We start from the raw sequence: 27,449 nt of genomic DNA on the forward strand, positions 1-27,449 counted from the left end.
AATTTTTCCTCAGACCGCTGCCGCACTAAGTTTTTGACTCCGGCGGGTAATGTATTCTTATGGGTGACAACTTCAACTTCCATCGCTTAATCTTGTGATACGTCATATGATGATGGTGATGATTATAAGTGAATGATCTATAGCGTCAGCCGGCGCGGTGGTCTAGCGGTTCAGGCGCTCAGTCCGGAACCGCGCGACTGCTACGATCGCAGGTTCGAATCCTGCCTCGGGCATGGATGTGTGTGATGTCCTTAGATTAGTTGGGTTTAAGTAGTTCTACGTTCTAGGGGACTGATGACCACAGATGTTAAGTCCCATCGTGCTCAGAGCCATTTGAACCATTTTTTGTAGCGTCAGCCATGAACCGGGCAAGGGTAAACGAGAACCAGGGGCGCAATAGTTCAGGGGGGTAAGATTACTTTTTAGGTTCGAGATGGGTTAGTGGGCCCCGTAGTAAGGCAGTCGACATGTGATACTGTAAGGTGCAATGTTTATGATAATGAGAACTAAAAGCCATGTATTTTAATTTGTACTACATAATGAGAGCATGGACATTCACCGGAGTGACCGAGCGATTCTAGGCGCTACAGTCTGGAGCCGCGCCACCGCTACGGTCTCAGTATCGAATCCTGCCTCGGGCATGGATGTGTGTAATGTCCTTAGGTTAGTTAGGTTTAAGTACTTCTAAGTTCTAGGGGACTGATGACCTTAGAAGTTAAGTCCCATAGTGCTCAGAGCCATTTGAACCATGGACATTCATTTTAACAGGTACAGGTAATGCAAAGAAGGGTACGTTTAGAATTAGTCATATAAATTTGAAACATTTTTATTATTGTTGTTGCATATCGATTTGAATCACAGAGTGATTATCTGCAGAGCAAGACTAAGTCCTGTGGACTCTTACCTGCTCGTTGGCATGTTTTTCACGATAAATACCTATGTTTGAAATTATATTTTGTGCATGACTGTATGAGTCCACAGGACTTAGTCTAGCACTGAAGATAATCACTCTCCGATTGAAATCGATGTGCAGTAATAATAAAAAAGCGGTTTCAAATTTATACGACCAATGCTGGAGTTTCCTTTCCTTGTAATTCTTGTATGGTCCTGGTGCACAAACTTCCTAATGGAATCTAGTCTCAAGGTACAGGTAAATAAAGAACTATAACCTAAGTCTCCGACGAAGAAGAAAACATTTTAAATTATAAACATTTGTTTTCTCAGATAGCATTTTTACTATAAATTCTCGAAATTGCTTCCTCCACCTTCACAAAGTTGATATCCTCGAAGAAGTGTTTGGGTCGCTCTATCAAAAATTTCTGGTGTGTTACGAATGAAAGTCTCGGTCTCACAAAATTATTGCGACCAGTTTTTCGCAGCAGTTGACTACCGCGCAATCGTCGTAGTCATACAACGATCCATTTCCGGCCTTTGTCATATGAAAATTTTGCCCCATACCACGTCCCCTGCAATGCTCTGGCCCCACTTTCAGTTTTCTTTTCAACACTCTATATAAAGAACGTCCTTCATTCAATAAATTCAAGTTGTTGACGTTGGTATAGCAGCAGTGAACTCGTGACTCTTGGTAGACGGCAGGATTTTTTCGTTGCAGTTGTGTGACGTGTTGCTAATTTGGTGTGTCTGTTGTTCACAGGAGCTGGAGCTGCGGATAGAGACGCAGAAGCAGACGCTGCAGGCCCGCGACGAGAGCATAAAGAAGCTGCTGGAGATGCTGCAGAACAAGGGCGTCGGTAAGTCAGTCGCACGGCGCAGACAGCCGCCGCTGCCTCCCGTCTTTCGCGGCAGAGGTGTGTTTAAAACGTGCTGAAGCCTGAGTACCTGCCCGCTTGGGTTGTTCCACTATGGGCTTTGCCCACAAATACAACGGCAGTGGACCTCGGTATTTATACTTGAAGTCAAATCCGTTAACATTGACACAATACAGGAAGAGCAGGGTAGGCATAAAGCACTGGATGGATTAGCCCTATTGGCATTTATTACTTAAACACTTGCCCGTTATAGAAGAAACATGATGAAGGGTTCCGAAAACGCCCTTGGTAGTAGGCTGCGAATGTCTCTGTCAGTATTGCTGACAGATAAACGGGTAAATTGTTCGGCTTCTTCCAGAGCGGGGAAAGCTCGTGAAAACTGCGCACTTAGAGCTTGAGATGACTGTTGGTTCATGCGTCACTTGACAGTGAAGCATCACTACAACCCCCACCATCATGTTCATTTTATTATACAGGTTGCTCTGGCACAGTCTGAAAAGCTCGTAAGGGTGTTGCAGGGTAGGCTGTGTTGAGAAATAAGTGTTAAGAAAAAATTTGATACGACGCTCCGTTTCCGAGTTAATTAGCACTGATGTTAGCCAAACAGGCCGTTGCATGCGCAAATTCAAGCGGCCCACCAGATACAGTAGGTGTCAGATGTTCTCATAGCATACATGATAGTGCTCGAGACTGCTCGGCCTTTGGCTCGGGTACGATCCTTGCTACCGTCCCATGCCCAGTTTCTATGTCGCTCTCTCGTTGAGTTTTAGTCACGTAATTGTGACTGTACTGAATATGGAATGGCGTAAGTGGGACATGTAGCCGCCGGTTTTAGGAAACCAAACGAAGAGCATGTTTAGCGAAAGCGTCCATGGCGGGACACTTGGACCTGTGCCCTCAACGGCGTGATTGGTTAACCTCAATGCTAATTCCTCCAGCTGCGACATAATAGCGAATATGAACAGTGATCCAATACTGTCAATTTTTTATTCCAGTCGTTGATCACAATATAAATTCCTTTGAGGACGACCGGTTTCAGTCAGTATGACCACCTTAAGATCCGTTCTACACCATGTCATAATGTGATAGAGCCGTAATGACATCGTCAAAATGTAAATACACTCACCATAGCATCGTCACCAAGATCTAAAATATGGTGTAAAATAGTCCACAACGTCCGCACAGTGATATGGCAAAATGACGAAACAGGTCATCGTCAAAAGAATTTATGTTGTGATCATTACTAATTAACTCGGAAACGGCGCACCGTATCGAATTTTTTTTTTTTTTTTGACAATTTATTTATCAGCGCAACCTACCCTGCAACATTGCTACAAGTGTTCCAGACTGTTTCTGACCGCCCTAATGCACGAAACACATCGAAAAGAAACTGGTAGAAATGAGCAGTGAAGCCACAGAACCAGTGTTTGAGTGTTAGTATTTGCGGCAGCCGAAGGAAAACGCTGGATGGACAGCAAAAGCAATAAACGTTAGAATGAAAATGGCCGCGAGTGCTGTTAGTAAGCTATCATGGTTTTCAAAATTTAGCTCTTGATGTGTCTGAAACAAAAAGTATATTCATCAGTTTGTACTACCGATTTGGACTTGTGGCAGTGAGACATGGACGTTTAAAGTGAAAACCGTTCAAAATTAAGCTTGCGCGACGAGCAGTAGAGAGATGCAAGTTGGGAATTATCTAGGAGAAACGAGGAAACGAAATGGAATGTACCACGTAATTGTGACTGTACTGAATATAGAATGGCGTAAGTGGGACATGTAGCCGGCGGATAGGTGGTAAATGGACTAAGAAAATTTTTTCAGAATTCCTAGAGGCAAGAAAGAACCCTAAATGAGTGTTGGATAGGAGGTACAAAAAAGTCATGCAGGAGAAACATGGATGCATGTAGCTGAAAACCGTAATGCTTGGAGAAGTCTGTAGAAATGCTTTGTTCGGCAGTGATTGTGAAAAGGCTGCTAATGATGATGATGATGATGGTGGTGGTGGTGGTGGTGGTGGTGGTGGTGGTGATCCGCCTTATGGGATGCAACATTTCACTGCAGGGTTATGTCGCGAACTAATATTCAAACTCGCTTAATCTTAGTCAAACATTCAGAAAATATGACCAGTTTCCTTGAGTTTAATGAGGTAATGACCCAGTAAAAAAGTACAAGACACAGAATTAAAAACAACTCCGCCACTGAGAGCAGAGAACAACGCCATCCTGACCGGCTGCCGTGTCATTTTCTGTCACGCATTCGGCCGATCTCCGGCCGTTGGTCAGCTTTGCAGACGTTGGAATCGCTACGTCTCGTTCAAGTAGCGCCTCAGTTGGCTTCACTTGGCCGTGTGCACTTCATTCCAGTCATTCCATCAAAAAAAAAAAAAAAAAAAAAAAAAAAAAAAAAAAAAAAAAAAAAAAAAAAATCTGACAATACCACGAGCAGAACAAGAGTCACAGGCATGCCATTCAGACATGCTGTTCGTTCAATTAAAAACGGTGTCAGTTTTACTACACACGGTGCAGTTTTCGTTGGCAAGTATAAGACACATAATACGCCCAATTAAAGATTACTCTCGAGCTGTTCTTCTTCTGTAACACAAAGCCGCAACAAGAGGAATGATCTCGTCTGATAGCGGCTGCGTGCATCAACTTCCATACTAAATTTTGCAAGTGACAAGGCGGCTCCGGAAAGCAATTATAATGTTATAATAAATTAGCTAAAAGACTATACATTAATGCCACTATCGCAGGAACTGCAGTAAATTTCAATAGAGATGCTATTAAAGGTCTCTGTATAACCGGCTTCATTACGTTTTATTCATTGCCTTTGCGTGACCGCAAATGAAATCTCCATAGTCTTCTATATTCATCAAAAAAATATTGTTAGTGTATTGTTCATTATAAGTGTCTTACTTTCAGACCCTCTGCTTCCGTTGCAGGCGCCCACAAGTCACTTGGCGTCATACTACTTGGTAGTCTCGAATGTTAAAGGTATTTCGCTATGTAGTTAGAATTTTACGTATTCCCTCCATTCGTGTGACCAATCTGAAGGATTATCCTGGAGCCATCTAATAGACTATGTTAAACTGGACATTCCAGAAAGATCTTCCAACAGTTTTTAAGCAGATACTGGACTCTCTCATCCGGACAGAGAAAACCGGATTCATCGGGTGGATCTTCTTTGGATGTTAATTGGATACAGGAAAAGTTGTAGAAAGGTTCACAGATCTTCCACAAAATTAATTTGAGAGAATACATTACGTTATAATTGCAAACAAATTCATTTTACTCGAGAGCTTTTTTATACAAGCTTATTCATACCGGTTAGTTACAATTAAAGTGTAGCAACTTACGAAGGTCCGGTGTTGGCTGTAATTGTCATATGACAGCGAAACGTGGTAGATACGCTAATGCCGTAATGCGGAACCGATTTACACTGGGAAAAAAATTAGTTCTCGTTTTGGCATCCCGGTGCAGATCTGACGCTGAACACTCTTTGTATGACGGTACGAAACCGCAGTGTGATTTGACAAGTCATAACGTGAGTTAACAGCGTGGCTATTGAGAAGAGAAACTGTGGGCTGTTTGTGAAACTGCTTTATATGAACGCCAGCAATGATAGTGCTTCATTGAGAGAGTATTGCCGACTAAAAGGTCAGGGAAGAGGCCCGTTATCATTAAATTGTTTAAAGGAGATGATAATGAAATAAGAAAACGTGGATGAACTTGGTGTGGCACTTGGAAGACGAAGGCATCCTGTCCCCATGGAAGTCATGTGCTTCCCCCTGGTAGTGGTGGTGCTCGTCCAATGTCACGAGAATTATCCGTCACATGGTCAACAGAACGGAAAGTTCTGCGGTCTGTTTTATGGTCTATTTTACACCGGTATCCGTACGAGGACCAGATGGTACAGGAACGCAGCAAAGTTCTGAATTCGCTCTTCGGCTTCTGGCACGGTACATGATGTGGGGCAATTCTCTGTGGAGTGACAGGGCATATTTTAGACTACAGCGTGCAGGGAATACGTAGAACTGCCGGATTTGGGGTAGTGTTACGCCGCGTGTTGTGCACGAAGAGCCATGGCGCCTGCCGTGTGTGACTCTGTGGTGTGAATTCACTAGCGTCTTTGTTTTCAGACTGCCCTTCTTTGAGCAGAATACACCCAGAGAGCCTGCCAGGTGTACCGCGACTATTTCTATACGTTTCTCTTGCATTCACAGCGTCAGAATTTCACCTGGTGACCAAAATTGGAACTAATTTTTTAAGGGTAAGTCGTTTCCGCATTAGCGCATTAGCGTATATACCAAGTTTCGCTGCCATACGATGATTTCAGCTCACACTGGACCTCTGTGATTAGCAGCACTTCAATTATAACAACCCAGTAATGTGGAGTAAAAAGCCCACGAAAAATAGGTACAATTGGTCTTCAGTTAAGTCTTTCTCCAGGTTAGAGAGATACAAATAATTTACTTACTGCAGGGCTTGACTGGCTTACACTTCTATCTTCTCATAGCATATCCCATGTTTACATTTCACAGCCCATCGGTGACTGACCCAAGAGATGAAATTTGGAGGCTAATGTGTGAAGGGTGATACAGAATATGCAAATCCTCCATTGTCACCATAACTGATCTGATTATGAAGTTAAACCCAGAGGGTTTTAGCGACGAACTTGAGTTTTAAACAAAACTGGTAAAGAAGAATCAGATATAACTTAATAACTTTGTGAACTGTGTAAGGAAACGGTTATTACACAGCTGCATAACAGAAGTCTTCCGAAGTCTTGACCTTGACTCTATACTCATCCTAAATTTTTCCATAGTATTTGTGAATAATTATTTCGTATTTCGCCCATTCTGCATTGGTAATTAAGGTAGTAAACGATCTTGGGCAGTAATTCTTTCAGATTAAAATTCCTTGTAGAATTTGTATATTAAACCAGGATAGATACAATTTCATGGATGCAGCACTTGTACTGTTTTAGTCCTCGTCAGAACTAAGTTTTGATGCGTACACAGTCTTTATTGTGAGGCCCACTGCACTCATCGATCGTACAACTCACCTTAGACCGCGCGGCTATCCCGCACGTCTTACTACGATTGTTTTTTAGTGCTCGTGTCAGAAGTACATACACAAACCAAGAACAGTACAAGAAAGAACAAGAACAATACAACACAATTAATATATAAAGATAAAATTATCTACAAACAAATACCAAAAGGAAAATAAGTATGTTCATTAAAATTAAATGGTTAATACTGGACAACAGAAAACGCACTAGCTGGAGCTGTGTCCAGATCTTCTTCAGCAGTGCAGGTCACTGGGCACAAACTGCATTATGTCAGGGTCTGTAAGTTGCTCAACACTGCTGTCACACAAAATCTACCCCATTATATAGCCCCTTTTGTGCCAGACGGGTCTACATCAAGTGAGACCTCGGGCAGATCAGCAAGTGATTTCTTCTCTTCCGTCCAGCCTGGGAGCAACCATCCTATAAAACACTGACTAGTGGAATAACACTCCTATAATCTTGTTTATGTAGAAGGCCATACTAACACCTATGGTGATCTCAGAAAATTCCTCGCTGACCTGAATCTTGGCAGTGTTGCCTAGTATCCAAAGATGAATACGAGTTGTAGATGTCGTGTCTTTCCAGCCTCCAGACTGCTACTTATCGTGCAGAGCTTCCTTCGTGGCTTCCTTCGTCCAGCGGTCCCTATACAAAAGAGCGACACTTGCCCACAAGCTAACTCGGGCCCACAAGCTGTCTTGTGTTACATGCAGTTCATATGTGTGCACTAACCCTAAGGAAGTGCTGGACGTGTTTCAGGCATCTCTATAGTCATTTTCTTTCCTCTTCGCCTCGTAAGTTGACATATTTACAGTATTTTAGTGTGCTAATATGCACTACTAATGATAGTCTCGAGTTACTTATCAGAATTGTTTTTCTGCACGTTCTTACCAACACATTTGACTGATTAGGGGGGTTGAAGGCCCGGCTGTCCTCATGCTATGCCCTCTTTTCAATTTCTGGAGTCACTCATGCCACCTTAAGCGACAGATGGTGCCACACAGCTAGAGTCTGTTGTTGCGAGACACGCCGTTAGGCTGTGCTAATGGAGCTCTGCTTTCAAGCTCTTGATAGAGCTTTGCACGTTTTATTAAACCTTGCATAAATAAAAGAAATGCATGTTTGAGTGCCAGTGCTCGTGCATTTGAAGCTGATATTTCTACAAGACAGTAAGATTCTCCACAGGTTTGTATCGAAGACAGCCTGTGAGGATGTGGCCTATTCCACTTGTGCTGCACCCAGAATTCCAGAGAGTTTGAGCTGATAATATATTTGGCAAGCATATTCTCCCTAGGAGTTATAGGGCTAATGGAAAAAATTATTACTTTGGTTGCACTCCACAAGTTATCGCACAGTCTTCCGAACCATATGGTTTCATGCGCCTACTTGCTGTTTGTTTGACACAATGTTTTTTTTTTATTAAACAGATCCTTGTTGACCCATAGTTATTTGGCAGCTGGACAGGATGTCTTATCAGGTGATGTTCAGGCTTCTTCTGACATCGTTGTTATTCTCATAGAATGCACACGTGTGTGCTTGAATGGTTTGACTTAAGCTAGTTGTTCTTGTAGTAGTTTTTTACGAAGTGTAGGGCTTTTGACAGCTTTTGTCATGAATTCGAAATTGCTTCACCACCTGCTTTTTTGGCTGTGGATGTCTACATATAATCTTCTGTTGTCAAGAATGTTACTGATAGCAAGAGTGAAATTAAGGTCTTTCATGATATTGCACATATTTCTGAGTAGGAGATAAGCGTTAATGACATCGTAGCAGTTCTGAGTTCTGTTAACACTGTTTTCCTAATTGCTTACTTTTCACATCTCTCTTCTCTCTATGATGGGTCGATTTTATATCTGGAATGATCTGTGAACGGAGCTTGCGAGGTTAGAAGTGTAACAGACCTCATCAGCCTCTGTGGTATCAATTCTTACATTTTATTAGTTCCAAGTAATAATTCAAGCAGGTATGATTCCATAAAATTTCATACAGTCATTATTAAATATAAAAGTAAGTGTGTTCTCCAGTATCGTAGCCCACCTCACAACGTAATACTAGCCCAAGTCGTCAAGCCTTTCCATCTTATGATACTCTCCTTTGGCCTTCTTGTCGACTCACTATTTCGATTTCATCTTAACATAAAGTAGATTAACGTAAAATGTGTTTAGGCTAGCCTCATGTTAGTATAAAAGTAAATTCCACAATTTTTAAGTAGTAAATCAGAAATCAGTCACTGTTCTAGACAAATAGTATTCTATGTTGAGTTTAGTAATTATTCGCAAAATGCTTTAGCTCGATCTTCTCAGAAAGACACGCATGTCTTTTCCCCATAATTGTTGGATGAAAAAGCTACAATGTAATCCTTGAGAATAAAGTACAAAGCTTTAACTGTGATATATGACGTACACAAAGAGGGACATAAACATATCATGCCAAAATTGTATGAAAATTGTCGAACAGTAAGCTCTTCTGCAAGGGAAATCTCTCACAATTTGTTGATAATTACGATATTGCGGAGGTCAGGGGTGGTGACCTCAGTTGTAGCGGGGTACTCTGGATCAGTGACTGGATGCCTGACAGTCGGCCGACAAATCGTCATAAAAAAGCACCTTTAAAAGATTCATTTACTGTTTATTAACTACAACAGTTGTGATAATGCTCGGAGAAGTCAGTTGCCCCCGGACGTTATACGGCGAACGAGGAGGTAGAGCCAGCAGCAGGCGACATGACAGCTGCAGCAGCATTGTGAAGCTGACAGGTGATGAGAGCAGCAATTATTCAAGGACGCTGACTGTGGCAGCGGACGGCAGCTCGCAGTACAGACTACACACTGCCGGGCAGCACAGGACGGGGCATGCGGAGGCGTGCAGAATCACGCTGTGAACCCAGAACGGATGAGGTAGCTCGTGGCAGCAGCAGTGCCTGCCCACCTGTCTAGAGGCAGGCATCAAGGAGCCCACATGGGGTACGGAGGCTGGATGTCCCCAGGCTCTGGCAGCTGGCTGGCAGCTGCTGAGGTAAGCCCACAGGTGGCCATTAATTGGAGGGCTCCAAGTGCACAGCGCTGAGCTAAGCGCGAGCGGCAGGGTGACAGCTAGCAGTGCGCGGGATCAGAGGTGGAGAGTGGTTGATCCTTGTTGACCTCTAAACTTGCAGATTGTCGTAGATCAGTCTCCCCCCCCCCCTCCCCTCCCTCCAGAGCTGAGTGCTGGTAGACTGCCATGCCTATGACTATAAACAAGGAGTATTCACATGGTCTTGGCCCGTCTTTGTTTCTCTAAAGCATAGGTTTCAATCACATAAGCACTAAAAGTCTCATGGCTCGCACGTGATGCAATAAGGTCAGCTATGAAACAGCAGTTCTGCTTTTCCTATGCATCAACAATGTCACTACTCTGGTCTCTCTGCAATTACAGGATATCTGATAACTGCCCAGCACCTCCCGGCAGTACTTGCCATATCAGCGAGTAGCCCCTGATGCAGCTTCAGTCCTGAGACTGGTTTGATGCAGCTCTCCATGCTATTGTGTCCTGTGCAAGCTTCTTCATCTCCCAGTACCTACGGCAGCCTACATCCTTCTGAATCTGCTTAGTGTATTCATCTCTTGGTCTCCCTCTACGATTTTTACTCTCCACGCTGCCCTCCAATACTAAATTGGTGATCCCTTGATGCCTCAGAACATGTCCTACCAACCGATCCCTTCTTCTGGTCAAGTTGTGCCACAAACTTCTCTTCTCCCCAATCCTATTCAATACCTCCTCATTAGTTACGTGATCTATCCACCTTATCTTCAGCATTCTTCTGTAGCACCAAATTTCGAAAGCTTCTGTTCTCTTCTTGTCCAAACTAGTTATCGTCCATGTTTCACTTCCATACATGGCTACACTCCAAACAAATACTTTCAGAAACGACTTCCTGATACATAAATCTATATTCGATGTTAACAAATTTCTCTTCTTCAGAAACGCTTTCCTTGCCATTGCCAGTCTACAGTTTATATCCTCTCTACTTCGACCATCATCAGTTATTTTACTTCCTAAATAGCAAAACTCCTTTACTACTTTAAGTGTCTCATTTCCTAATCTAATTCCCTCAGCATCACCCGACTTAATTCGACTACATTCCATTATCCTCGTTTTGCTTTTGTTGATGTTCATCTTATACCCTCCTTTCAAGACACTGTCGATTCCGTTTAGCTGCTCTTCCAAGTCAGCTTGATAAGGCCGGCTCAGTCTGACGCACTTCCACGGCGTCTTTCTTTAGCCGTGGGCGTCTCAATTATACTCAGCTGTGGCCAGTAAATTATTTGCGGCGCAACACGCCTCCCTTCTTCAACAGATCCAGACCTCTGGATCCAGCTTATGGAAAGTCTGCAGTTGACAATTATACACTCCTAGACAAAAAAAGATGCACTGTGAAGGAACAATTTCAGAAAGATCGGATGATTTATTCAAGAGAGAAAGCTTGATTTATTCAAGAGAAAAAGCTTCACAACTGAGCAATTCAATAATATATTGGTCCAACTCTGACCCTTATGCAAATCAGTTATTGTCGTGGGACACAACACAAACGAAGACTAGTTTGTATAATCCGTTTGTTGGTAGACTACAACACAAGAGAGCACAATGTACAATCATGGAACTGCTCAGAAGCGATACAAGGTCAGTAGTTTAATAATGTCCAAATCTTGAGGGCTGCATGATCAGTAATAGTTTGCAGCACGGCATTGACTGAATCCAGGAGGCTCACGTCGGCCTAAATATAGATAAGTGTAGATGTACTGATGTTGGTGACGCTAGTTTTCACTCGGCGCGCTCAGCCGGTGTTGCTGACTCGCGTCGGAGGCCGACAGTGGCGTCTCTGGTGTCGATCCCTGCACCTGCAGCTAGTGAGTGAGCCTTAGCTCAGTGCATCGAGTGCCGTGTGATGTGTCGGCGCAGTGTGCGGATCTGCAGGGAGGGGGACGGCGAAAGGCAGTGGTAATTGTGGGTTTACCACAGTTATCCACCTTGGCTTTGATAGACAGAGTTGTCGAATGTCTTCCTGATGCCCATCGGGCCAAATTATGTATAATCTGCTCGTTATATCCAAGCGTTCTCACGTGGGAAGCGAACAGTCGACCTTCCTGGCCAAGGTATGGTGTGGCAAACACGAAGACAAGAAGTAGAAACTCCGGGCAAATGTGGGCGGGCATTATTTTGCTTAAATGTAAGCCGAGAATAGCTACCTTGGAGGGCAACAAAATGTGGCGTAGAATATTGTTGAAGTATTGCTGTGCTGTAAGGGTGCTGAGGACGATCACCAAAGCGGTCCTATTACGAAACGAAATGGCACCCCAAACCATCAGTCGTAGTTACTGGGCCATATGGCGGGTGACAGCCAGGTTGGTAGTGCACCGCTGCCCGAGACTTCTCCAGCACGTCTTCGCTAGTCATTAGGGCTCAGTGGGAAGTGGGACTCGTCACTGAAGACAGTGCTCAGCCCCGGACACCAGTGGGATATCAACCTGGCTGTCAACCGCCATACGGCATGACGGTCAGGGGTGATGGTGTGGCATTCTATTTATTTTCATAGCTGGGGCCCTTTGGTTGTCATCTGCGGCACCTTTACAGGACAGTGCTATATCAACGATATTTATGAGCTGTTTTGTTGCTCTTCATGGCAAGCCATTCTGGGCTGACACTTCAGCAAGATAATGCCCGCCTGCACGTCAGTCAATGCCAAACTCAATAATTTCTTTGCATAAGGTCCAGAGGTGGACCAACACGTTGTTGACTTCCTCAGTTTGTGAAGCTCTGTCTCTTGAATAAATCGTCCTGTTTTTCTGAAACTGTAATCATTTGTTTGTTTGTATACAATAGCACGTCTTCCGACTTCCGTCCCATTCGGACAATTCCTTTGTGGGGCGATTTTTTTAAAAGATTGTATAAAGTACTGCCTGTTTCCTAGTTTGTTCTTTTACACTAGTTGTTTAAACCGCAATATTTATTGGCTGTTTCTTAAACACTGTTTTGCATGATGATTTACAAACTCGTACAATTAATTTACCAAATTATCTTTCCTTCTCTAATTCCTCAGCAATCAGTTAACACTTTCGCTCAATTATTTTCTTGTAGTATTTTCTTGTTTATCAGGCTGCTTCTTACCTAATTCTTACTTAACTAATCATGGCTTGGCACAGGTAACCCAATCTACTTCTCCCATTTCCACATAACATCACCCTATTGAATCGTCATTTAATAGAATTATGAAATAAAATTACCAAACCTACTCCTTCTCAGACGATTCCTTTAACACATCGTTTCACAGAAAACGATTCCTTCATTTCCTTCTCGTGTTTCACTTTTTCTTCTCGTCTGTCAGGTAGTTTCTTTAGTCACTGTTTTGACACATAATTTGGAACATTGCCTTGTAAACAAAAGTTAGCCTTGCATTTCCTCAGAAAACACATACTTAAAACTGTGCTCATACTGAGACTACATTCAGCACTGCCACTCGCAATACACTGATCTGTAGTTCCAATTCTTCCCCTTGCTTTAACACTAATTACAAACTGACCTACCTCTTCTAGTACAATGCTTCCTTACACCTTTTCTTACCAAAACCAACTTTCTTTTATCGCGAGCATTGGATTTCAAGTGTAGGCGATTCTGCTCTCATGCTCGGCGAACCTCGTGTCCCTGTATCACGTGCAGTCGGATTCCTCCGCTGCAACAATGCCTCCCAGAGTTTGACGGTGCGCAATCGAAGAACAGTTACACGACGTTTTTTTTTCTCACCATTGGCACCTATAACATTGCGAGTATCATCAAATTTACAAACCTCCTGATCCAGGTACACATTCCTGAAAGGATTCGGCCTTGTTGGCCCTATCACTAACCTTGCAAGTTCTGAAATCTTGCCCTTCCTCCCTCCCGCCCCCTTCTGAGGAGGCGGCATCATCACAAGTGACGACGAATCAGGGTCCTTCGGCAATAAATGTGTCTGTACTACTTTTTTATCGACAGCATTCGCAACCTACGTAACGTCATCAATAGGTTCCTGTGCATCCTTCGCAGTATCTACAACAAATTACCATCAGCAGTAACACCCTGCTCGATACAAAAATCAATGGCACATGTTCGTCCCTCTACATCTGGCCCAGGCTCCACGGCCTTTAAACAGCATCCATTATCACTCAGTGGCGTAGATACTACGGCACCAAAGTCAGTGTCACCCTTGTTGGTATCCACAAATTAATTTACTTCAGTACAGCACGCACTTACTTCGTCTGGCACTACACCTAATTAACACTTTACATTTTCGCAAGATATTGGAGTTAATAATTCTACATTACTCTCCTTAACTTCTGCAATATTGGTACTTTGCGCACGAAGTTAACTCATACTGCTAACTTCTTTCTCCTTATGTAGTGCTTCCTACTTCTTTCGTAATCTCTCATGCTCCCTTAAAATCCCAATATTCTTTATTGCTGGCGTTACCAGCCCACCAAGCGTCAGATTCCAGTCGCATTTTCTCCACTTCTTTCGAGTAACTGTGCTACTCCAGTCTTGTTTCCTTCCATTCTCAACTTATACTTTCTCTGCTATATCTGACTGGCCTGATTACACAGCCTTTAGTTGCTTAGATAATTATATTCCCATTGTATGCTTTCAACTGAGGTACTTGGGCTGGTCCGGGGTAGTCCCCTGTGCTAACGACATGGTTGACCTTCCATCAGTTACACAAATAACAACAAGCTATAAGCGGACAGTATAGAACAATGATGAGGACATTAAAATAAACTACTAACACAGCATTTCTTATCGTAAATTTATCTTCTGCCTGACTGGATACTCCTATGACGTTACATACTTAACACAATGAGCCTTATCCCCAGCCCATTCCAATCGGCACAAACTAATACTTTTTTACAGTTCCCAGAAGACTGAGTTCACTTTCCTCAGACTGCACATCTAATTACAATTAAACACCTGGCGAAAACCCACTGGCTGTCCATGACCATTGCAGTCAAACAAAAACACAAAACAAACATTGCACTCACCATACTAAGTGTTGATGATGCTCATCTGTAGTAGTCTAACTATCTCCTCCAGGGATGGTGGCCAGTGAGGTTCCTGTGTCATCAAAATGTAGAGGTGACAGACCCTTCTGACGCTACTCGTTGACACTGCAGACGTGGTCCTGGACCTAGATGCAGACGTCAGTCACTTCTGGTACCACTTGTTTGGATCGGTGGCTGCTGAAACTGGGTTTGTAGAGGTAGGATTTCAGTAGTCCACCACCCTGGGCGGCTATCAGTGGAGCAGTGGGTGGATCATCCAAAAAATTATCATAAAAACGTCGTTGTTAAAACATTCCTTACATTTAATCAAATATAGTAGTCATGATGATGGAGAAGTCAGCTTCCCCTGGACATAAGCTGTGCATTGCCTGCAAGGAGGCGCAGCCATCAGCTGATGACCTGACAGCCTTTAGTGTCATGTTGCTGGCAGGTGACGGTGAGAGTAAGGATGCTGATGGCAGCAGCGAGTAATAACTCGTAACGCACACTAGAGACTGTCTGGCAGCCCACGATGGATTATACAACGTCAGGCAGAATCACGCCATGGTTGGGATGGCTCATGGCAGCAGCAGTGTCTGCTGTGATACCTGAGTAGAGCCAGGAAGCAAGGAGTTTTCCACACACACACACACACACACACACACACACACACACAAAATGGTGACTTAACGGCTGCACAACCCCAAGCTTGAACAGTGGACCTCCAGGGTAGGAGGTCAGCAGTGGCTGTGGTAGGCACACAGGTGCCCACTAGTTGGAAGCCACTAAGCACACATCATTCGACTCAGGACGAGGAACAGCGCCACAGTTAGCAGCAGCAAAGTCTGCAGCTCCAGACCAGTTGATCCGTGTCTACTCATAAACTTACAGACTGTCGTATGTCCCCCCTCAGAGCTGTGGCTGGTACACTACCATACCTCTGACTATAAACAAGGAATATTTATATGGGCTTGGACCATCCTTGTTTTGCTAAAGCATCTATGTCTCTCAAAGTCGCCATAACAGGACCATACCTTAGACATGAGCAATCAGGTCACCTACAACACAGTAGTTTTGCTTTTCTGCTGCATCAGTGATGTCATGAACCTGGTACCTCTGCTGTGCCGGGCTGTGTCGTAATTGCTAGCCAACTACTGAAAGTACCTGCAAAGGTAGCCCAAAATGTAACATCGCCTGGCTGCCCCGAACACCCATTTCTACAACCTCTTGCATTGACAGTGGAAGATGTTTCAGTTTTACTCAGCCATGCCTAGTAAATTATTTGTGGTGCAACATTATCAGTTTGTATTAAATAACAGTATTTCCTGATGGTATACTTACAAGGAATCAATCAAACTATTTTCAGACATATGTCATAATTATTCTGATCATACAATTTTTGTTATTTAATGAAGTCCATGTACATCTATGATAATCATATCTAACTTAGCAGGCAACTGATACATTTATTATAGAATGTGTTTATATTTTTGTGACTACTGGTACTGAAAGCTTAAATAATTCAATTTTGTCATTCAGTTGAAGATATTTTCAGACACTGCCAACTTTTCTGTGTAATTGAACATGATTTCATTGTTTCCATTTGTTTCTTTTGTACTAATAGAGAGCTGGTAATACTTCAGCTAATATTTGTGTATGCAGTACTTAGGAACATTAAGAAAGTACCTTTCACTGACTGATAAGTTTTTCATTGTTATTTTATGTAAATTTAGACCCTCCTGCAGAAGATTTACCTTATTTGCTATAATGCCATTTGAAATCTAGTGCCAAATGCATATCATTATAGTTCACAAATTTAAAAACATTTATCAAATACTGACTGAGTTTCAATTAAAATTTAAGGCTTGAGGAAATTTTTTGAGTACTGTATATAATTACCTGTCTACATTCCATAAAAATTCTGTTTCTAAGAAGTTCTAGCTGTAATTCCATTCTTACACTGCCAAGCATTTGAAATTCTTTTTCAACATTCTCAATGTTTATTTATCTATAATATTACTGAGTTTCATTAGTTTGCAGCATGTTTGCATGGTAGAACTTATTCATCTTTCCTTGTCAGGTCCAGCTTATATTTATTTTAAAAGCCTTTCTAAACAAGAAAAACTGGTAGTAGAAGAACAGCAACTGTGATGAAATTGTACTATTTAATACTGACGAAAATATTGTTAGGATTAAAATTGTCCAACCCCTCTCTTCCTTTATTGTCTGGTTATAGATGTGATGGAGTTGGCACTTGTGTCATTTTGTATGTTTTCAACAAAAGAAATTCTGTTTTAGGGAAAGAGGAAGAGAGGCAAATGTTTCAACAAATGCAAGCAATGGCACAGAAACAGGTGGATAACATTTTGTGGCGTAATATACAGTACATTGTTTATTAGTTTTCACCCTGAGTTTTAGTTCTTTTATTTTCAGATGTTAATGAGCACTTGCACATCATAATAGTATTTTAAGTTTCATTTCATTTTATTTTATAGCTGTTATATAAATTTAATGTGGTAATAATTTTTTGTTTACTGCATATTCTAATGTGTTCAGTGGCAGAGACATCCAACAGTAGCATTTCATACCCAAATTTTACATCTTGTCAGGAAGGTGATTGGATTTTGGTAACAGCAGACATCAGGAAGTTAAAACTTATTTTTTATTTTAGTTTTGTGAGCTATGACACTCCACACTGTAACTACAGTGATAAATTTTAGTGGCAAAACATAAAACATATTCACTTAAAGAAAATGTGAAGATAAGAAAATTTGACAAGCTTATAGGACAGAATTTTCTTCAGCCCCTGTAGAGAGGAATTATTGTAACTCTATTGAGAGTAACAATAATTGATATGTATATAAACACAGTAATTAAAAAATACACATGACAGTAAGATATTAGAAACATAACTACACCAAATACACATTAGTATATTTAGACCACTGATGTCTTTTCTAAGAGACAGAATATTACTTTATTATTGTATATTTCTTTCTTTTACGTCATGTTTCAAGAATTCGATGGAATTATTAGGCAAAACACGAAATTTTTATTTATGCTGCTTACTTTCAACATCTTCACACATCATTTTCTTGCATAGATAATTTTTGTAAAGTTAATTTATAGAATTTACTGATTCTTTTAAGTTGCCTTTTATATTTATTTGCTGATTTTTGAATTTTATGGACATCAGATAACTTTGCATAATCCTAGATTATTTCTACTCAGACATTATGCTATAGCATTGTGTTGTTAAATTGGCAAGTTATCGTAGTGTTTTTCATTAGTTTCACCTTCTTTGACAGGATATTTTATGGAATCTTGAAAGATAGAGGTTGAAAAAAAATGAGTTTAAGAATTTATAGTTACAGTATCCAGTTATTCATATGCAGTGGGTGGAGTCAGTATTTGCTGATTTCATTGCTAGGTGTTAATGAAACAAATAATTTTCCCTTCATAATATATGTATCTCAGACAAGTATTCTGATTGCTTGTATGTCACATGAATGTTAATTGTAACATTGAACCTTGTTTAATATATGCTGTAGCAATTGTTTTTATTTTTGGTATTAAGGCTTCTTTCGAACATGAAATGTTTTTTCATGTTCTGTTAAGCAGATTCATTTCAGCTGTGTTTCGTGCAGTATAGAAGAAACAAAACTGCATGGGTTAGAGCAAGATTGTTAGGCTTCATTGGGAGGGTACCAGACGTCACATTTCCGTAGGTATATCCTCGGCATTCCCCTGGCGGGACTGGGGAAAGGTGCGAAAGCCTGCAGTCAGGACAACTTTCTGCATCGGCAATCGTATTCGGGCCTGCCGAATACAGAGCAGGATCCGCTTCGGCACTCTGCTCAACCGGAAGGTACTGCCAGCAAACAATGGGGTACTACTGGTTGGATGTCTGTGCCCTGCGACCTCACTGTCCATAGCAACCACGCTTGTGTAGAAGAGCCCTGCACCCAACTTCAGCGCTGTTGCTCACTGTCATCTCTTTTATTTTTCTGTCCCTGCTGCCCGCCACTGCATACACCTGATTTGTGTTGTTTACGTTGCTTTGAATGTTTTGTAGGTGGTAAAATGCTAGATGGAGACAGGGAGTCATTTGAATCCCTCCAGGCCAGGCTGATAGAGAGTGAGGATAAAATTCGGCACTATGAGAATCTTGTGAGGAATCGAGACCAGGAACTCAGTAAGACTAAGAGAGTGAGTACGTCGATAATGTTGGAAAAATTTGTTGTAACAGTTCTTTGAACTGACACAGATCCTGGTCAGGATGTTGTAACCTGCCAGCACGGGTGTCAGAAGTGCAATGTTTACTAACCCTAATGGACGTGACTGGCTGCCTGTGAATGTTTTGCAAGTCTGTTGGCCCGATCTGTTACTGTATGTAAAACGTTTCACAACTGATGGCAATTTCTTCTATTAACACTGCTTCTGTGTTTGAATTGTGTCTTTTAGTTGACTGGCATATTACCCCTCTATGCCAGACTAGTTCATTGTGTTGCATAGATAAAGAATTATCCACATTTAATGAATTATTTATGCTTTATGCTGCCATTAACTGCGAAAATACGCTAAAGTAATGTACATTCCCATTGCTCCTTCCCTATTGCTTTGTCTTGTGGGGCATGAAAATTAATGTGTGTGGTATTTCTACTGCCAGCAGGATTCATCATTCATAAGCCAGCTCTGTCCTTTCGTTCAACAGTTTTCAGTGAGGCCCTATTTATACCTCTATAAATTTTTATTTAATTCAATTAATATGCAAAATGTTCGTGTTACAAAGGGTTAGTTAAACAAAAGTACTACTGAAATCTGTTTTTTTTTCATTTCGGCCTGTCGTTTCCTGCTCTTGATACCTTGAATTCAAGCATAAATTGTTGGTGATCACAAATAAATCCAGCACGCATGCAGAAGGAAGAGGCAGCTCCTTAAATGTTTGGTATGTGTAATAAAAAGATGAAATTTTTCGAAAACTATATTTTTCTGATCAAGAGTAAGTGTTCTCAAACTGCAACTAAAAAGCTGGCCAAATTTTAGCAGTAGCAGTAGTTAGAAGAAAATCACATTTTGTTGTTTATGTGCACCATCCTCTCTAGAACTTCTACTGTAAATGACTAAAAAAGCTTGAAGTGTTTACTCTGCACTAATTTTGTACATAAAGCTGGATTTTTTATTGCTATGTTACAATAATTTCCAAAAAATAGATTTTCCTTCTTTCACCTAAGAGTAAAATTTACTGTATCTAAAAATGACTCATATGAAAGTACTAACTGAAAATACAGAAACTAGAGAGTTATTGACTGGTTGCTGATTATGTTTTGCATATGATAAGAAAAACTGAAACAGCATAAGTATTGTTATCTAAACAGTCATACAGTAAATAGACTTCGACACTGTGATTCCTATAATTTATTACAAAATTCAGATAACTAAATGAAATATCATGTAACACATTACAGAAAAACCAGATGTAGAAATACTCTTTGTGGGTAACGTGGAGTGATATTAAATTCATATTTTTTTAGGCAGTGAAACTTTCAAGGGCGTATTGAATAATATTTCATTAATGGCTGACGTCTTAAAATCTTTGTATGTTTGCAATACTTCAGAAATCGATTATATTTATAACTTGTTATAATTTGCAGGATCCTAACATCATAAATAATTGAATTAGCTTGTTTGTGACTTTTCAGATAGTTTAAAAGTTACTGCTATATGGTTTCTACAGCTCAGTATTACCTAAAAATACATTGTACGATAATAAATGTACAAAATGGAACTTCTTAACAGATATAAATACTTTGCTGTAATGGAATTTCTGATATGGATGGCAGTGGAAACTTTTACAAAAGTCTGTCATGGAACATACCGATGGTCACAGCCTTAAGACTATTTGTCCTTTCGAATTACTACAATAGCTGCACCATATTACAAGTGCGAGTGCACTTTTAATTTCTGGGGATATGAGAAACAAGTAGTGAACTGAAGAACATGGAGTAAAAATACAGTCCTGTTGAGAAAGGATGAGTTACGCACTTCAAAGAGACACAGTATCTCATTTTCCTATTGAAATTGACAGCAAGGGAAAATTTACTTTTCAGTACTTTGATCAAGTATTGAGGTTAAGTTGTATGGACTCCAGATTGATTTATTAAAAGAAAAAATACAGAATGAAAAATCATCTCCAGTTACTTAAAAATTACCGAGCGCGAGGTGGCGCAGTGGTTAGCACACTGGACTCGCATTCGGGAGGACGACGGTTCAATCCTTTGTCCGGCCATCCTGATTCAGGTTTTCCGTGATTTCCCTAAATCGCTCCAGGCAGTTCCGGGATGGTTCCTTTGAAAGGGCACGGCCGACTTCCTTCCCTAATCCGATGAGACCGATGACCTCGCTGTCTGGTCTACTCCCCCAAACAACTGAACCCCTCCAACTTAAAAATTTTAGTGCATTTGTCAATTTCTTCTGCATTTAATCTCATTTATTAAATTTGAACTTATTACATAGATCTTTACAATAATATCCTACTTAAATTACACAGTTGAATAGTGTTAATCGTCAGTTGTAAAATAATTAATACGTTGTTACGTTTTACTAATCTACAAAATTACCATCTTAGAGTCTTGTGATAACAGGCCTGTTATTGCTTCCACAAAAAAGATAATTTTTGAAGTTATTATCAGCTACATAATTTCACTAAAAATAGTCAATGAGAAAACATGTAATTAAAGCAACAGTCTCCAATGGATGTGTTTAAGACGCTGAGATGTTAGAAGGATTGCTTTGAAATATGCAACTGAGACAAAAGCCATAGCTATACAGAAGCAATTATTAACATAATTTGCCTATACTTTGAAAGGTTAAACGATAAAATTAGTCATTTTGTGGAACTCGCTTTCTGCATAATCACTGACACAAAGGTTTTACTGTATAACTTCCACAGTTAAAAGCATATCACATGTAACTGAATTAAAATAACTTTGTTATTGATAATTGGCATTGACAGGGTTCAGAGTTGTCAACTTATGTATGGTATATGACATACTTAGTATTCATCAGATACGTGGACTATAAATGAAAAGAAAATTTATATTCAGATTTGTTGCTAGTATTGCTGATATCTTATTGTAGCGTAATTACTGGTTTACAGCTAAACAAGGGCCACATTATAAGTGTTGACCTACAAGCTGTAAACATTATAAACCAACGAACGATAACACAAAAGTATGTGCACGGCACTCAAATCAGAATTATGAAATTGCCAACACATTATTTACAACAGCAGTTATTGACTGTTCATCACGAAAAAACTGTCACACTGCGTATAACAAGACGAAATGCCTTCAGAGACGTGTGAGAATATGTATCTAATGCACTCCTAAACAAAATGAAAAGAAAGCTGTTAATGTGCTGTTAACTGTCACTGTAAACATAAGAGGAACTTGATATTCATCAGTGAAATCTGCAATGAACGGTAAGGAAGCTTTGAGCACAGCATGACTCAGCTCACCTCTCATAATAGAAAATCTCCTTACTCCCGACTAGGCAGCTTAAAAACAAGTTTATTTGTAATGTTTGTATGCAACAATCTAAACTGCACTGCCACATGACGTACGAAATAAGTTTTCATTATATACTGGCAGCTCTTGAAATTATATGCTGTTTGTTTTTTAATTCTGAAGCATCATCATAACTATGACTAATAACGAAAAAATAGTAGGTCATTGTCTAGCTTTGTTTATTGCAAAGAATGTAGTTTTCATTCGAGCGGTTTGTTAACGTCATTTAAAAGCGACTGCACAGCGAAGAAAACTCACAAAATTAAAAAACAGCGGTTTATAATCGCGTAGCAAAAAAACAGCATGCACTGAAGAACTATTTTCAAACATCTGTTTCAGTTACAGACAATTACAGAGGCACTGCATACGACGCACACTCGATCAATAACTTGCTCCTCACTTCCATTCCATTGTACTCCACAAAGCCATAGGCCCCTATGTGCGTAGTGGAGACATTGTATTGTGCAGAGATTTGCTCGTGTGTTCGGTGCATTAAGGCATAACGCAAAAAAGCCTGAGAAAGGTACGACAAACAAGCGAAACACATGTGGAGCCCAAGAAATAGCTGTGAATTGGGAATGGATATCCTCTGTCACATAATTTGCTAAAATATCAATTACGAAGTTATTTTAATCAAAATTTAGTGAATATGGAAATTGGCAAGCTATATTCTTCTTTAGCTGAAAATAACTATTTGCAGTAATTTAAAATAAAATTTCTTGTTCATTTAATTATGAATTGTGTGTTAACTCTTTACTTGATTGCGAAAGTATGAAGAAATTTTTGACTCATTTTCAACAGAAATATAATTTGATTTCAAGCATAGAAAACAAAACGAAAATTGGCTAAAGGTATTAAGATGTGGAATGAGTAGGTAAGCTAAAATCATATCTCGGGAACATAAATTATTCAACTTTCTTGAAACGAATCAAGTTATGTGTAATTTAATTAAAGGGACAAATGATTTGCTATTCTGTTTCTCTCTCTCTCTCTTTGTCCATCTGTCTCTTTCACTTATTAGTCTTTATTTTCTGTCATAATGTAAAGGATGTCATACTGCAAACGAACAGTGGAAACTGCAGAGCAAAATGTGTGCCGGGATGAAATGTTTAGCTGTTCCACAAGGAACTTTCTATTGAGGATGGTGCAAGAACACATGCTAAAAATGTTCACAAAATTCTGAGTGCAGCCTTCTTTTAATGAATGATGTATATTTTGCTTGCTAATTCAGGAATTAAAGGCCACGAATGAGACACTTAGAGCCCTTCAGATCCAGTTAGAGAAAGCTTACAGTCAAAATTCCAGCGGTCCCTCTAACAGTACCCTGACTGCCATTCTGGAAACGAAGGACGCTCGAATTGCGACCTTGGAGAAGGAGGTGTGCCTCCTCGAGAAAGAGCTGGATAGGCTGCGCGAGGCGGGGGCGGGGGCGGGGGTGGTGGCTCGACTCTCCCCCCTCCCCCCCGCAATGTCCGAGCACGACAAGTCAGAGTTTAGCATTAAGCGGCAAGTAAGTCAGCACAGGGACGCCCACCACTACTCTGTACAGCATCTCTGACTACATATCTTTTCTTTTCTTTTGCATTGGAATTTGTCTTTGTTTTGAAATTATTACGGCCATGGCATCTTATGATTTTCTTTTCCTTTTTAGATGTATGTCAGGAAAATTAAACACAGACGGCTGATATATTTTGGGAACGGCTACAGCATCGTGTAGTGTTGTCTGGTGGTCTGGTGTTGTGTTTTACTTTTTATTTCCTCCCTCCTCCACGATGAACAGCGGAACGGAATCGGCCGAAACAAATTTGACACCTCTTTTTCTTATAAATACTAATTAATAAGAAAGTCAAGTTCCGCGTCGGCTCCATTTAAGAGGACGACGCTTTTCAATACGTACGGGAAGTGCGTGTTAAGTAAACGACAGACCGTTTTTTTAGCTGGTCTGATGTTGCCAACATATATGTCGAATTTGTTTGTGTGCTCGTCTTTGTTCATCAGTGACAAACTTCCTGATCTGTGTTTCACTTTCTGCTCTCGCCAAACTGTTGGTGACGGCCTCACAGCTTCTAGTGACTTTTTGGAGAGACATAAACTAACATTTTACCACCTTCATTATGCTGTCCTATATTTCTGTCTGAGTTTTCCGTTTCTCCAGTACAGCATGGCCTGCCAGGATATGACGCATGCGTTCGTTACCCCGACACGTAGACTAGGTAGCCTGTAGCATAGAGTAAGTCTTGTTTGTGATTTGAACTAATACTGGCTTTTACAGGAAAACACGGCTTTGCCCTCACTGTCGGAATGCCTTGGTGTATTTGTTACTGTCGTTGTGAGAATATGTATTTCCAGGAATGAACTTTACAGCAGTTACTAAACGGATTCACTCAGCATGACTTTGACAAGCTCGTGTTCAAGTCTACACTTAATTTCTGCAATCAAAGACAAGTAAATGAAGGAAAGTAACGTATGGGGTAATTCCACTTCTGTGATGTGCATGCCAAGCTCTTGTGCTGCCGCCTACTTCGAATTTATAAATGCTACGTAGGCCAGTGAGTTTGCATTTTTGAAAAAAGAAATCCTTTTTTGCGCTTACTTGAGCAATGTTCCCTCTACAATGTGACTTTTTTTACAGCGCTTTTGGTAAACTAATAGGAATTAGTGCAGTATTGTTAATGTCTGCATCACGCATCATTCTAACCATTTTCTCATATCTTCATGCCTATGCTTATGTATGCAAATCTAGTTTTAACAAATAGAATCCTTATGGGTGTTGCTTGTGGAGAAACGACTTTTCATACAGTGGTGTCAGAAGGAAACTATTTTCTCTGCAAAGTGGTAATGAAGTTAGAAAAAAAAAAGATTGTACTGATAGTAGTTAATAAAAATTTTAAATTAAGGCATATGAGTTAAGTATAAAGTGTATTTTCTACTCATTAATGATTTAACCTAATGCTGCTTAAAGGAGAATTTGTTCATAGATTTGTTACAGTCCAGCGCTATTAGTAAATTATGCACTACATCAATTTTTCAAGTGACTTATTTTTACTCAGATTTTTCATGCTAATTTAGATTTCAAATTGATATTTTCGTTGTCTGCGTTTGGGGAAATAGAAAATATTCATAAATTCGAAATCAACTAAAAACATAACTAACTGGGCACTTTTCTGTAAATTACTTGAACGCCTCCATTACGACAGTTTTTATTTACTTATACCAGCGTGGAGTACCCGTTAACAAATAAATTACAGATAAATATTGTGCCGTAAATGAAAATCTAGCACCTCTCTTTAATCGACCAGTTTTCTTTGTATTCACCGAAACGCACGTTTGCAGCCGTTTTGAGCACTGATATCACGTTCTCATGATTAATATAGTTATTATTACCTATGCAAAAGAGACGTGCGGATGATATAGTTGTGAGAGACCGGACGAGAAAAACGTGGAGAGAGTTTTAGAAGGGATGGTACAATGCTAAGGGGTGAATACGAAACGAGAATTAACACAAAAAATGTACTAGGGTGGCTCCAGGAATCAAAAAGTAAGTATTAAAATTAGAGGAGATAAAATGAAATAAAATAAACGAGACCGTACAAATACGTAGGTGGTAAGATAACTGAAGATGGAAGAAACAGAGAACGCATAAAACGATGAATAAGAGAAGCAAAAACAATGTTTATTAAAAAAGAGGATATGTGGTTAGCTCAAACAGTACAAATATCGAAGTGATGGGAAACCTAATAAAAAGCCGCACTTGAAGCAAAGCATTTGAATTACTAGATCAACACGAAATGCAAAAACAGATTATCGCCAAATGTGCAGCTTTGAATAGTTAACTGTTGTACTACGCATGTTTTATACTCAAATGCGGCGCGTTTTCAAGTGAGAGTCCATCGCGTTTAAAAAGACTCTCAGTCAGCTTCGTCTGTGGCGTATGTGATGTACGTTTCGTGACCAGTCAATTGTTTGCTTCCTGTTACAATACGGTCGAATAACGGGGAAAATAAATAACGCTTCCAGCTGCAAAATCCCAGCAGCAAATAGATCGCAAAGGAGAATTTCCGAAATTTATTGTCAGCTGCGTGAAACGTATTGACAATGATGTCATCAGTTTACGTGAGACGGTCCTAGTTTGAAAACAGTGGGTCCGTTACCGTGAGCATCTGAATCCAAAAATTTTAGAAATTAATTGCTCTCTCTTCGTATACGATTTCAGGAGTTGCAAAGGTCACGTTGCTCAGAGCTGAGGCGGGAGTGAAATTGTTGCACTCTGGCAACTGTGAAATTATAGAATACCGACACTTGTACGGTGCTATAGAACACGAAACTGTTTAAAAAAGTGCCGTCAAGTATGACTACTTAGTACAAAGACTAGGCGTGTGTTGTTTTGGACTCTTTAACAAAGAGAAAAACCAAGCGTTTTGTATTGTCTTCATGTTAAGAATCATAAGATTTCATCTCAGCCTCGAAAGTGGCGTCATTTCAATTCAGTTAAACGCAAAAATTTCACAGAGACTCAGTCTCAAAGGAGCATCGAGGAAACTTTGTTCGGCTGTCAAAAGCGTGTATCTCCAATCAATTTATAGAAGTTGTAGGCACCACCGCCTTGCAAATTCGTTGTGCAACTCTTTCGAAATTATAACGTGAAGTTAAAGAACTGACGACGGAAGAAGAATACGTCAATCCCAATGTAAAATTTTTAGTTATCTACTTTTGATCTTGCTTGCCCGCCGTAACTGCTGGTGTTCTAGAATCAACAATTTGAATAAACATTAGCGCAAGATTATTTGAACTCCTAACAGGCCACTTAAGAAATATAGTTTCACGGTTTCAGAAATATGAGATTGGACTTGATGAATGGCGGAAAATTCACTTGAGAATGTTTGTTTTCATTCTGCTTTCATAACCATCCTTTTCTGTTTCTCTGGAAAACGCGTTACTGCATCTTATTATTTCTGTTACCGGAGACAACTAACTGTATGGTATTTGGTTAATTATGTT

General features: G+C 40.3%; 1 protein-coding gene across 3 annotated transcripts in view; it reads left to right on the forward strand.

Annotated features, from left to right (window-relative positions):
- Positions 1–27,449, forward strand: part of LOC126273160 (trichohyalin-like) — a 1,218,599-nt gene that overhangs the window by 1,023,402 nt on the left and 167,748 nt on the right. For 2 of the 3 annotated variants that reach the window (XM_049976627.1, XM_049976628.1), the window contains exons 3-5: positions 1,655–1,751; positions 18,959–19,092; positions 23,683–23,961. In XM_049976627.1, the coding sequence (XP_049832584.1) occupies positions 1,655–1,751; positions 18,959–19,092; positions 23,683–23,961 (510 nt within the window). The remainder of the gene's footprint in view (positions 1–1,654; positions 1,752–18,958; positions 19,093–23,682; positions 23,962–27,449) is intronic. The other variant, XM_049976629.1, reaches the window with a different exon arrangement.

The sequence above is a fragment of the Schistocerca gregaria genome, chromosome 5, assembly GCF_023897955.1.
Source record: "Schistocerca gregaria isolate iqSchGreg1 chromosome 5, iqSchGreg1.2, whole genome shotgun sequence".
In the NCBI taxonomy this organism is placed as follows: Eukaryota; Metazoa; Arthropoda; class Insecta; order Orthoptera; family Acrididae; genus Schistocerca; species Schistocerca gregaria.